At 42.6% G+C, this 12,833-nt stretch overlaps 1 protein-coding gene across 4 annotated transcripts in view; it reads left to right on the top strand.

Moving 5' to 3' along the window:
• TMEM68 (transmembrane protein 68) overlaps positions 1-12,833 on the top strand; it is a 92,107-nt gene that overhangs the window by 59,414 nt on the left and 19,860 nt on the right. The window contains exon 7 of one of the 4 annotated variants that reach the window (XR_006212770.1): positions 141-265. The exons of 1 other annotated variant lie outside the window; for it this stretch is intronic. Coding sequence is in view for 1 of the 3 variants with exons in the window: in XM_042972635.1 (XP_042828569.1) it covers positions 141-179 (39 nt within the window). In the remaining 2 variants the exon portion in view is untranslated. Of the gene's footprint in view, positions 1-140; positions 1,589-12,833 lie in introns of those variants that run through there. 2 more of the 4 variants (XM_042972634.1, XM_042972635.1) reach the window with 2 other exon arrangements.

Below are 12,833 nucleotides of genomic sequence, written 5' to 3'. Positions count from 1 at the left end.
CCGCAAAGCCTGGTTCCCTGGGTGGACTCTTCTGTCCTAGATGCCACTGCCGGGAGCTGGGCCCCAGCCTGCCAACCAGTTGTCCGAGTGTGTGTGTAAAGCAGGGGGTATCCACTTATGATAAGGTCTGTGCCTTTCAGATGGCTGGACATCCGAGGATCCCCACCTTACGCCAATGATTTTGCAAAACCAGCCAAAACATCTCTTCACAGTGAAGGACCCTGATCAAGAAGCGGAAGTCGTAGTCATTTGAAATCATCTTCTTTGAAACGTAGTCCGGTAACCCAAGTCCTGTATCATTCTACATATCCCATGAAAAATGGGAGAAAACTAAATGTATTCATATTCAACTGATAAGAAATTGAACTGTTCTGTGAAAACTACGGGCAAATATGCACGAAAATGGAAGACTAGAGAAAGCCACGCTGAGGTGTTAAGATGAGGTGCCTCTGCATTTAGATAAAGTCCTGTGTTGTTGACAGGGATCTGTCTCCACCCACCACTTGTTTGTAGCCATACAAGGTTTTTTGTTTCTTTTAGTTTCTCTGCACCTTGCCCCCCCCCCCCCTTTCTCCTCTGCTTAACTGTACAATGCGCTCAATTCTTCTTGCTTTCCTTGGACGACTCTTGTCCAGCTAAAATGGCACATCCGTTTTGGTCTTCTCTGTCCCCTTGCAAGTTGGGCTGCCATAGATTTCCTTTGTCACATTTGTAGTTTCTTAACGTATATGATCTGCCAGAAGCATTAGAGCACTGTGGTTAAGCACTTGGGTTCCAGAGGCAACCAAACTGGGTTTGAATGTTGCCTCTTTCGTCTTGTCTGTGATAGCTTGGGCAACTCATGTGACCTCTTTGAGAAAAAAACAAAAACAACCCCAGAAAACACACAAACAGAAAACCCAGATGTAACTCACTTGGCACAGTCCTGGTATATACAACTGGATACATGTCATGTATTGTTAGTCAGCAATAGTTTGTATCATTGACCACTGTGTCCTTGGTTCCTTCCAGAACACTTGCCATGTGATACATAGTTACTGAATAAACCACAAAGTGTATGAAAAGCTAAAAACATTTTCTTGTGATGAAGTCGCTAGAGTTCGTAGAATAGAAGGGGTTTAATTGATGTATAAAAATGCGCCGATGTATTTAAATCCCAAGCAACAAGTCCTACTAGCTAGGAAATTAGAATCTGTTCAAAAATGTTTTTCTCTACTGGTAAATCAAAAGAATTTGATTCCCCTAAAGATCAGCTTTCAGGACAACACGATGCCTAGAATGTAGACATAACAAAGAGATCCCTTCTGTAAAATGTATTGTATTGAGTTTTCTGCAAATTGAATCTAGGAATTGTTCATTTTTATTGATCACTGCCAGCATGAGACGCTACAATGAGGTTTCTTAAGTGTTCCATGACACAATTAAATGGATTTTGTGAAATCTGTGTGCAATAACTTTTGGAAATGAACAGTTGTATTTCATGTGTGTTTAAGACTGAAAAAGACTAATTGGCCTTGCATGTAGGCAGGCATGGTATTGATTAAGTTTCTTGAGATTTGGGGTTATAAAGCACTATAATAGGCTAGACGGGGACATTGCGAATCCCAGAGAGTGTCTTGGGGTTTTTTTTGTTTGTTTTTTTTTTAAATAAAAGAAGAAAAAAAGGTAATACTACATACAAGAACATTGTCCATCCATTTTCTTCTGGAAAAACTAATTTATTTTCCCTTGTCCATCCAAGTCGCATTATTTGAGTATGTACTCTCTCATTTCCCTTTCGTATGCACTAACCTTGAAGATGTTAGTTTTTACAAAAAAAGGGGGTTAGAGGATTCTTTTTATACACCTCGTGTTGCTGTGCCTGCTACCACTTTCGTACCCTTATTTGTCCGTTTTAACCAAACAAAAAGAGCCTCTTTTTGGTCCGTATCTTCTGCTCACAGCATCATTCATGTGTCTTTCCTGCTGCTGCTTACCGACCTCCAGATTTACAGTTTCCTTCCCTAAAACCTAACCCCTATGGTGACCCTTGGTCCCCTACCTGATGGATGAATTGTCTACTATTCTTTTTTTTTTTTAAGTTTATTTATTATTTTTGAGAGAGAGAAAGAGAGCAAGCAGGGGAGGGGCAGAGACAGGAGAGGGAGAATCCCAAGCAGGCTCCATCCAGGCTCTGACCTGTCAGCACAGAGCCCAACATAGGGCTCAATCTCACGAACTGTGAAATCATGACCTGAGCTGAAATCAAGAGTCAGACGCTCAACTGGCTGAGCCATCCAGGTGCCCCAGTCATCTGACATTCTAAGTTGCAGCTGGCCTTGACCCTGGATGTCCACTGTTCATCCTGAAATAGCCATTCCTGTGTCTTCCTTGCTGAAGACCCCCACTTTGGTTTGGTGGCCACCCTTCCACACATGGAACCCACAGATTTGCCGAATAGTCCAGGGAACCCCTTTCCCCTTGACAGAGATTTGTTTGGGGGTTTGCATGTGACCCAGTTTGGGCCAAAGACCCAGGAGGGTAACTATGTTGGGCTCCTCTGATTAAAAATGATAAATATGTGAAAAGATAGCTCCTTATCTCCATTGCCTATTGCTGTTTCTGGAACCACAGCCACTCTTGCCAGGCCTAGGGGAGCTAAACAGGCTAAGGATGGCAGGATGAAAAATGTCAAGAGACAAAAACAAATTTAAAAATGCTAGATTGCCTAAGCCAGGGGCCATTCTACCTCCCGGTGAAAGAAGAATGTTCCTTGTTGTGAGCCAGTTGACGTGGGAATTTCCTTTTTCATTGTGATGGTTTTTATCTTGATATTTCGTCATCATTAAATTTAGGCTGTGCGTTTTTGGCAGGAGCACGGCTGAAATGAAGTTCTGTTGTGTTCTTCTCGGTGCAGCTGTCAGGAGGCACAGAGGGTCCATTACTCCCAATAATGGTGAAATGAACCTGATCACTTGGTTAAGGTGCTGTCTGCCTGGTTTTTCCACTCTAAAGTCACTGTTTTCCTTCTAAATTCCTAGAAGGGAGGTATTTTTGATACTCTAAATTTCCTGTTCTTCCACAGTCACACCCACTAGTGTGAGTATCCATTGATGCCTAAATCATTTATTACCACGATGGTTGCCAAATAGTGTATCCATGACTTTTTTTAAGTTTTTAAACAAAAATTGTGGCAAAGTATATAGAAAATGTACCATTTTAACCTTTCTGGAGTCTATAATTCAGTGACATTAAGCACATTTATTTACATTGTTGGGCAACCACCCCCATTACCCACTATACCACTCAAATCTCAAAGTTCTTCACTTTTCTACCTTCTGCTGTCAGCTTCTTTCTGTTTAGGCATTTCCCCATCTAGCCCATCATTCAACATCTCTACCTATGTCTCCAGCCTGCTGAACATCAAAAGCTCCATGTAAATTGGGGTTATAGTCTCTAACATCATTAAGACCCTAAGCATTGCCTGAAGATCTTTTATATAAGTTCTTAGTGGCTAACCCAAGATGATCCCGAACTTTCCCTGATTTCTTAGTCCTGCTACGATGCTCTCAGCCTCCTTACTCGTGAACTCCATGAACTTTACTGAGAAAATAAAAATCATAACCCTCATTCTAGAACCTCAGCTGTCCACCCACCACCCACCAACATCTCCCATCTCTCCTCAGACAGCTTTCTCTCCTCATAGTCCGGTAAAGGAGGGTCCATTCCTTCTGTCAAGGAGAGCCCATCACCATTTGTCCCTGAGGATAAGGATGAATCCTACCTGCTCTCTGCTCTGGGAAGCCAAGCCCTTGCCCTCTGGCTTCCGGTGGAGTTTTGGCCAATAGATTCTGGAAGGAGACTGGGGCGTGAAAGGAGAGGGAGTGATTGAGCCCCCTGGCCCCCTCCATGACCAGCCTTGAGTGTCTCTGTCAAGCCACAGCTCCTGCTGGGCGGTCCCGTCTTAGAGCCGGGACACTTTCCCCTCCAGCCCCTTCAGGCCACAGGTGGCAGTGGCTTCTCCTACCGGCTCAGAAGTGCTCTGCTCTTCCCCTTTGGTTACTACCCCAGCCCGCACCAGGGGTTCCCGAGATCCTCTCCTCGGGTTTGATGAGTCCAGTAGCATGGCTCACAAAAGTCAGGGAAACACTTACTTAACGTTCACCAGTTTATTAAAGCGTATGATAAAGAACACAGATGACCAACCAGCTAAAGAGCTATGGGGGGGGGGGGGGGTCTGGGAGGGACCCGAGCGCAAGAGGCTCTGTCCTCGTGAAGTTGGGATGTGTCACCCTCCAGGTGGGGATATGTTCTCCATTCTGGAAGCTCTCTGAAGCCCATACTGTTGAGATTTTATGGAGGCTTCCTCAGGTATGCATAATCCATTTATTAACTCCATCTCCAGCCCCCCTCCCTCTCTGAAGGATGGGGGACAGGACTGAAAATACCAAGCTCCTAATCATGGCGTGGTCTTTCCAGTGACCAGCCGCCATTCAGGAACCATCCAGGGCCCACCCAAAGTCACCTCATTAGAACAAAAGATACTCCCGGCGCTTTTATCACTTAGGAAATTACAAGGATTTTAGGAGCTCTGTGCCAGGATCCAGGAGCAGAGGCCAATATCCATATTTTCTATTATCTCAGGTTCTCTTTCCTAGAAAATGGTTGATGCTCCAAAGTCTCTTTCGGAGCCTCTGCCGAATGCTGTAAGTTCTCACGTAGGAAGAATGATGAGTGGGGTTCTGCTGGTGAGAAAGAATGAAGCAGAAACATTATTTTTTTCTTAATTTTCTTTTCAAGATGTTGGAGATAATTAGACCAGGCAAAATGTAAGTGAAGAGATCGTAATTCTCATTCCTGCCTTGACCACTTGAGCTTTGGCCAGTGCTTGGACATTGAACATAGTAGCCGTGATTCAAATGCCTCCTTTCTAAATACTCACCCATGAAATCCAATTGTTGCCTCCTGAATCGAAGTGTCTCAGAGACAGCACGAGGGGAGTCCAGACGGATGCGTAATTTAGATTCTGCCACGGAATATCTTCCAAGTTTCTATCTTTTGCTATTCTGGGGAGAGGGGCAGCACGCGTGAGACAGATCTGAGAGTTCGAGAGCCCATTCTGAGCGGCACCCCTCTGGCTTCCTCTCCTCTTGCCCTGGTCTACCTTCTGGTCTGCCACATCAGAGGGACCTCGTGAGCAAAAGGCAACCGGCTGAGGAGTCTGGCCCTCCAGCCCTCCACGTCTCAGGAGCCCAGGGGCCCAGAATTCCTCTAGGTGCCAGAGCTACGTGGCTTCCTATTCGACTTTTGTTAGGTCTTCACTTCCTCTTCTCCCTTTCGACTCTTTGGCTTTGGGGTTTATATCTAAGAATGAGGGAAGGAAGGAGAAATGTGGCTCGATCATTGTGGACGGCTGTTCCATTTATTTGCCGTCTACGGTGTGAATATGCGTGGCTTGTCATGTTCACCGATCTTAAATCTTTTGAACCTCACGGGAGCTTGGTCGAAGGGAATGTCCTGGGGAGCCATCATTGAAGAATTTTTCTTTTAATTTTTTTTTCCCCCCAAAAAGGACTCAGGGAGCATGGAGCGATTCTGAAGGAAGACTTTCCCAAGAAATGAGTTTCTAACTTACTTCTCATCCATTTCAAAGCATTTGAAAACAACTTTCCCATGAGACCATAGGAGTGTTGCTTTCTTCCTTAGCTTGTTAGATTTCTGAAGTTGAGGGAAGAAAGTCTGAAAAGGGGAAGGCCAGCAGACTTTGAGTAGCAGCAAGAAGGAAGCCATTTTCTTCATGCCAGAGGGCAGTAGTCTGGTGAGTAGCAACTCCTTCCCTGTCACACTGCTATTCTGGGTGGAGCTTGCTCTAGTAGCCTTAAATTATGCACTTGAATAGTGAATAATATAGATAAAATAAAATAAAATAAAATAAAACAAAATAAAACAAAAATTTTCCATCCTGTGTCATTCTACGTCAGTGTTGTTTAACCTCTGCAGGAGTAACTTCTTAAAGTCTAAATACTTTCCTGTATTAGGTTTCTTGATAGAAATATTGCTGATGGCTTTTTTTAAGGGACTGTCCTAACTAGAAGTGTGCCAAGCCTTTTACTATATGTACCTTGTAAAAAGTACGATTCTTTGTTAGAAGGTTTTGTTTTGAAATTTTAGTGTTTATTTTTGAGAGAGAGAGAGAGAGAGAGAGAGAGAGAGAGAGAGACAGAGTGCAAGCAGGGGAGGGGCAGAGAGAGAAGGGGAGACACAGAATCTGAAACAGGCTCCAGGCTCTGAGCTGTCAGCACGGGGCCTGATGTGGGGCTCGAACTCGAGAGCTGTGAGATCGTGGTCTGAGCCGAAGTCCGGCGCTTAACGGACTGAGCCACCCAAGTGCCCTGCTTTTGTTTGTCTTGAAGCCCAGAAGGTCTTCTATCACTTTTACCAGAATCACCTGGGATGTACTTGTTAAAAATTCAGATTCCTGGGGCGCACCCCAAACCTACTGAATCGGAATGTCTGTGTTGAAGCCAAGGAGTCTGCATTTCCAACGTGTTCCCCATCTTTGAGAACATTTGTTCTAGATCACACAGATGCTAAGTCCAGAGCACAGAATTCTCAATCTGGGCCTAAACCATTATTTCTCAGCCCAGGTTACGTATTAGAATCACCTGGAGTGTTTAAACCATAAGACGTCTGGGCGTAGTGGTGTTAGGGATGATTATGATTATGATTAAGATAATTAGCTTCTAAGTGTTTCTAGTGTGGACCCATGATTAGAATTTCTGGTCTAAACCTAGAGGCCAAAGAATCGCCTTCAGGATGTTGGTTACTAAACTCGCTGAAATTGCATGATATACAAAAACCGGGCGGACTGCCCAGTTCATGGTGAGTTCCTCTTCTCGAGAAGCATCTTCATTCACAGTATAGAAATCCAGAGCCCGCTGAGTCAGCTAAGATGTCAACCCAAGCTGAGTTCATCAGTATCTTTGCCTGGGAAGTATTTTTGTTCTTCGGTTCTTTTCGTTTTTGTTTTTCCTTTACTAGACCGTTTCTCAAAATAAACATCATTTTATTTTTTTACCTTGTAATAAAAACAACCCATTAATAGAAATGAATCCAGGCAATACAAAAGGTGTAAAGTAAAAATGAAAATTATCTCCGTCCAGAGAGAAATCTTATTAACATGTTGATGAGTGCCTTTCCACATTGTTTCCATGCATATATAAAAAATGTGATCATATGCATGCTGTTTTGTAAATCTTTTTTATTAAACGTAACATATCGTGGGCATTTTTCTTTATAATGAATATTGATCTTCATGATTATTTTAAAATCCACATAGCAGCATTCCATTGCATTCCATGTAATGAATTCTCTGTTGAAAATTGAGGAAAGATACTTTCCATTTTTTCACTAATACAAATAATGTCGCGATGAACGTAGTTAGGCAATACAACTTTGAATGCCTTTCCAGTTATTTCCTTAGGACAAATTCACAGAAGTAAGATTCGTGGCTAAAAGCTATGCATATTTTTATTTCTTTAAATTTCTTTTTTTATTTTTATTTTTTATTTTTGGGAGAGTGTAAACAGGGGGTGGGCAGAGAGGGAGGGACAGAGCAAACCAGGAGATCGTGACCTGAGCCGAGTTGGACGCTCAACCGAGTTGGACGCTCAACCGAGTTGGACCCAACCGAGTTGGGTGCCCCTACAGGGTATACATATCAAAAACTGGTCACATCACCAAATTACCCCCAAGGGCAGCTGATCTCACTTCCACGGCTACCATCACAGCCTGAGAATGCTCCGTTACACGTATTACCAATGCTGGCATTGGTAATCTTCAAATTTTGCCAAACTATTAGGAAAAAATTATACTTATTATCATTTAGTGACTTTGATTGCTTGGTAGGGAGAGCACTGGTCCAACTCTGAGAGAGAAAATTTCACTTGAGCCACGGATGTCACGAGGGCTCGGTCCCACATTAGGGCAGTAACAAGGGACTGAGTCTGAGAAAGGCTTAGATGGCACCCTGCTTTATGATTATTTTTTTTTTGGAGGTGTCTGCTTTTCAGGCCCCTACCGTTAAATTACCGTTTGTTCTGATTTTCAGTTCCCCTTTTGGTCCCAAAGATCCAAAGTAACTTGAGAAGGACTTGGAACGATCTCGAAGAAGTTGCTCGCTGTGTTAACCTCCCCATCACCTCAGTGTGAAATAGTGTGAAACAGGTCTGGCACTTTAGTTCACTACTGTAACTGTGTCACTTTATGTCCTCAGACTTCGGCCTCAAGTTTTTTGTTGTTGTTCCTCAAAAACATTCTCTTACTTATCCAGCAGTGGTTTCATTCCTTTCTGCCCCCACTCCACCGTGCTTTGTTTGTTTGTTATAATTGAGGTAATATTTACATAACACAAATGTGACCCTCAGCTATTTTATTTTATTTCATATTTTTTATTTTGTTTTTATTTTAAGTAGTCTCCACGCCCAACGTGGGGCTTGAACTCCCAACCCTGAGATTAAGAGTCGCATGCTCCACTGGGGCGCCTGGGTGTCTCAGTCAGTTGAGCGACCGACTTCGGCTCAAGTCAGTGAGTTCGAGCCCCTCGTCGGGCTCTGTGCTGACAGCTCGGAGCCTGGAGCCTGCTTCGGATTCTGTGTCTCTTTCTCTCTCTGTTCCTCCTCTACTCACTGTCTGCCTCTCTTTCCCTCTCTCCCCAAAATAAATAAAATCGTTAAAAAATTTTTTTAAAAATCAGCGAAATTCAGACACATGCTGCAGCATGAATGAACCTTGAAGCCATGCTAAGGAAAATAAATCAGTCACAGAAAGACAAATACTATATAATTCGACTTCTACCAGGCGCTTAGAGAAGTCAAACCAGAGACGGGAAGAATGGTGGTTGTCAGGGGCTGGGGGGGGGGGGGGGGAGGCGTGTGTGGGGATCATTGTCCAATGGGGAGAGGCTTTCAGTTTGGGAAAATGGAGAGTTCTGGAGGCTGGTGGGGGGTTTGTGGTTGCCTGACCCTGTGAATGTTCTTACTGGTACTGAACCGTACAGTTAAAAATGGTGAAAATGGTAAATTTGGTGTTATTATGCTTTACCACAATTAAAAGAAATACTAGGGTCATCTGCAAAGGACACAGGAGGCATCGACAGAGGGCGACTTGACCATCAAAGAGAATAATGATTGTAGTAAAAAAAAATCTCAGTCACTTTTGGATACTGCTGGGGCACCGATGAACTCAATATTCTGAAAACTGGTAAATAGAGTAGAAGAAGTATGAGAAAAAAAAAAAAAGATATGGGTAGAGAGGAATAATATGTGCAGCCAGTTTGAAGGATCTGTCTTTTCGGCCCTCTTGTTTTGGTGTCTATTGTCGCTGAAAACTGGTCATAACCTTGTGGGGAGGCCCCTTGCCAGCCTGACAGGGAAGCTTAGGCATTTAAAAGAAAAATGATCGAATGTCAAATGTGTTTCTCGTGGGGCCTGAATCTCAGCCAGGAATGCAACAATGCCCTTTTTCCTTTATCTGTACCTCCAGTTGTAGAGACAATATTGTATTAGTCTCTCCTCAGAGCTGGATTAAATCTGGTCTGTTGCCAATGGAAGTTAGGACACTAAAGTTAGAAATCTCTTAAGTTGGAATTATGGAAATATGCACAAAATACCATTTCCTCCTGGGTTTGGTCCACATTTGCCAGAGAACTTTATAAAAATTGTTGACCAGATTCTTCTCCAGGGACAAAAACACCTCAAACAGTAAACAACACTAGCAGCTGTTTATAGTATATTTAATGTCCATTTTATTAATATTATAATTTGTTTAAACGACATTCCCTCGAACATTAAACATAAATGATTAATATTCCTCCCAGTAGTTACATGCTGCCTAAGATGAATATATTGCAATTTAACAAATTAAAATACCCAAAGGCTTACGCATTGATTGCGAACGTATTTAACCAAACTCTTCTAAACATTAAATGAAATCACGAAAGTCCTCTGTCTAGTGGTTCAGACAACTAGCAGGAAAAGAATGCACAGAGGCATAATGATAATTACCAAATGAATTACACTTAACTAATACGAGTTATGAATATGCTAATGCCATGGGTTGAGTAATTGATTGATTGATTTCTTATACTTTTTTCCTGGGGTTGGCTTCCTAGAGTTGCAGAGAGTTGTATACGGCCTGAGAGGAAAACACCCAGACTAGCTGGGGTTGCGGGATCTGGTCAAGCACCTGATTCCTGCTCAAGACCCAGCGTCCGTTGCTGCTAAAGACTTAACTGTGAGCCACTGTGAAAAGGCTGATCCCTTTTTATATCTCCCTTTCTCCTTTACATCAATGAGGCTTTTAAGTCCATGTTCTTCAGGAGGCTTTTAGTTCTTGAAAATTTGTGGATTTCCAAGAAACGATACATTCTTTAACCTTTACATGGTCTGCATTACCAATTACGTATCCTGCCATTAAGGCCTGATTTCTTAGTATTACCGGAAATTGATGGGTTGTATGCATTATATTTAATCAGGCCATTCAGAGTTTTGGCTACAAGTGAATGAGGGTTAATTCCATCTTTGGGACATTGGCTAACTGATCTGGGAACAATTACGTCTGACCACTGGTACTGATGACCCGATACATCTCAGTTCCCTGAGGTTGTGTTCACTTACTAAAGTATCTTTTTTTCTCTCTGTTTTCCATATTGGATACTTTCTATTCTTATCTTTATAAAAATCTGACATCTTGAATTTGATCTTAAGCTCATCCAATGAATTAAAAAATTTTTTTTTAACATTTATTTATTTTTAAGAGACACACACAGAGAGAAAGAGAGAACAGGGGAGAGGCAGAGAGAGAGAGAGGGAGACACAGAATCCGAAGCAGGCTCCTGGCTCTGAGCTGTCAGCACGGAGCCCGATGCGGGGCTCAAACTCATGGACCACGAGATCATGACCTGAGCCGAAGTCAGATGCTTAACCGACTGAGCCACCCAGGCGCCCCCATCAATCCAATGAATTTTTAATTTCAAGTATTATACTTTCCAGTCACAGAATTTCCATTTGGTTCTTTTTTTAATGGTATCTGTTTCTCTGCAGAGATTTTCTCTCTTTCCATTAATTATGAGCATATTTTCTTTTATGCCTAGAACATAATCATAGTAGCTGCTTAAAAATCTTTGTCGACTAATTCCAACCTCCAGATCATCTCACAGTATCTGCTGGTCATCTTTTAAGTACAGGTCATGTTTCCCTGTTTCTTTGTATGTCAGATAATTTTGGAATATGTCCTGATTATTGTGAGTGATAACACTGCATAGATTCTGGACTCTGCTATGTTATTGCAAAAAGCACTGATGTTTTGTTTGAGCAGGAAGTCAGACTGCAGACCTTGTCGCCCCTGGTCCCCATCTCACTCTGGCCTGGAGCTGGGCTGTGCATGTGATTCAGAGGTTGAGGGCTCCGGGCCATGTTCATACACAGAGCTTGGTTCTTGGCTCCTGTCACTTCTGAGAGGACCCTTTTCATTTCCTAGCTGTTCCTTCTGCCCGATCTCTGTTCTCTTCTTCTTCAAGCCGATAAGACTTAAAAAACAAAACAAAACAAAATAAAAAAAACCAAACAGACAAATCCCAGGGTTAGCCCCATGGTACAGACTGGGACCTCCCCTCACATCAAAAACCAAAAAAAAAAAAAAAGAGGGCAGCTCACCCAGTGCCTTCCCTTTTTCCTCATGCCCGTCTCCTTCGAGTATCTTCCTGCTTTTGTTTGTTTCTTAGTATCTTTAGGTACTTGTTTTAACACTTCATCCAGAGTTTATAATTGTTATTTGTGGGAAGATTTGTCCAACCGGCACTACCCAGCGATTGTGAGAACATCTTTTTAAGGTCAAGGGTTCAGCCTAAATTTTCCAATTTACCATAATATATGTTGCTCTCCTCACTCTTTTGTTTTCTTTTTTTGTTTTACAATATGAAGTCTCATCAGCGATGGACTGTTTTACTGCATCACAGAAATGATTACAAGGGAAAGGTTTCCTCTAAACAGGGAGGACTGAAACGGTTGGCTAAGTCCTGTATAAATGCAATCTTGTATGAGTTTATGATGGAATGATCTATGTAGATTCTGATTCCACCTGATGGCAACTGTATGGTAGGAGCAAGACTTTGAATGTCTCAGTTTGTTTTTTTTTATTTAATAAAATGAACACTGCGATTCACTGTCCTCTCTATATCCTCAAAGCCGATATTGGAATTAAGTGATATGCTACGCTTAAAAGTATTTTAGAATGAAAGCAATTATCATTTTCTTTACCTAGTGTCACCAAATATTCTGAGTGTTAAGACGGGAAATGACAACATAATGGCTTTGGCTCAAACCCTTCAATTCCCATCCTTCTTGTGTTGCAATTAGCAGGCTGGGAGAGGGTCGTCCCACCAGAGAAGTTAGGCAAGGCCTCACCACATGGCAGGATCATACAATGGTGTTCCAGAGTCTGACCCTCGATCTTACATATATATATGTTTGACATTTTTTATTAATTTTTTAAACATTTATTTATTTTTCAGAGAGAGACAGAGCATGAGCAGGGAAGGGGCAGACAGAGCGGGAGACGCAGAGTCTGAAGCAGGCTCCAGGCTCTGAGCCATCAGCACAGAGCCCCACGCGGGGCTTGGACTCACACACCGTGAGATCATGACCTGAATCAAAGTTGGGTGCTTAACCAACTGAGCCACCCAGGGACCCGCTCGATCTTACATATATTTAAGTTTAGTATTACTGGTGTCCCAGAACTCATCAGACTGATTTATCTAACCAAATTCACAGAAGTCTGGGGTGCACAACAGAAAG

The sequence above is a fragment of the Panthera tigris genome, chromosome F2, assembly GCF_018350195.1.
Source record: "Panthera tigris isolate Pti1 chromosome F2, P.tigris_Pti1_mat1.1, whole genome shotgun sequence".
Lineage (NCBI taxonomy): Eukaryota > Metazoa > Chordata > Mammalia > Carnivora > Felidae > Panthera > Panthera tigris.
Note: the sequence above shows the minus strand (reverse complement) of the source record. Positions and strands in the feature narration are given on the sequence as shown.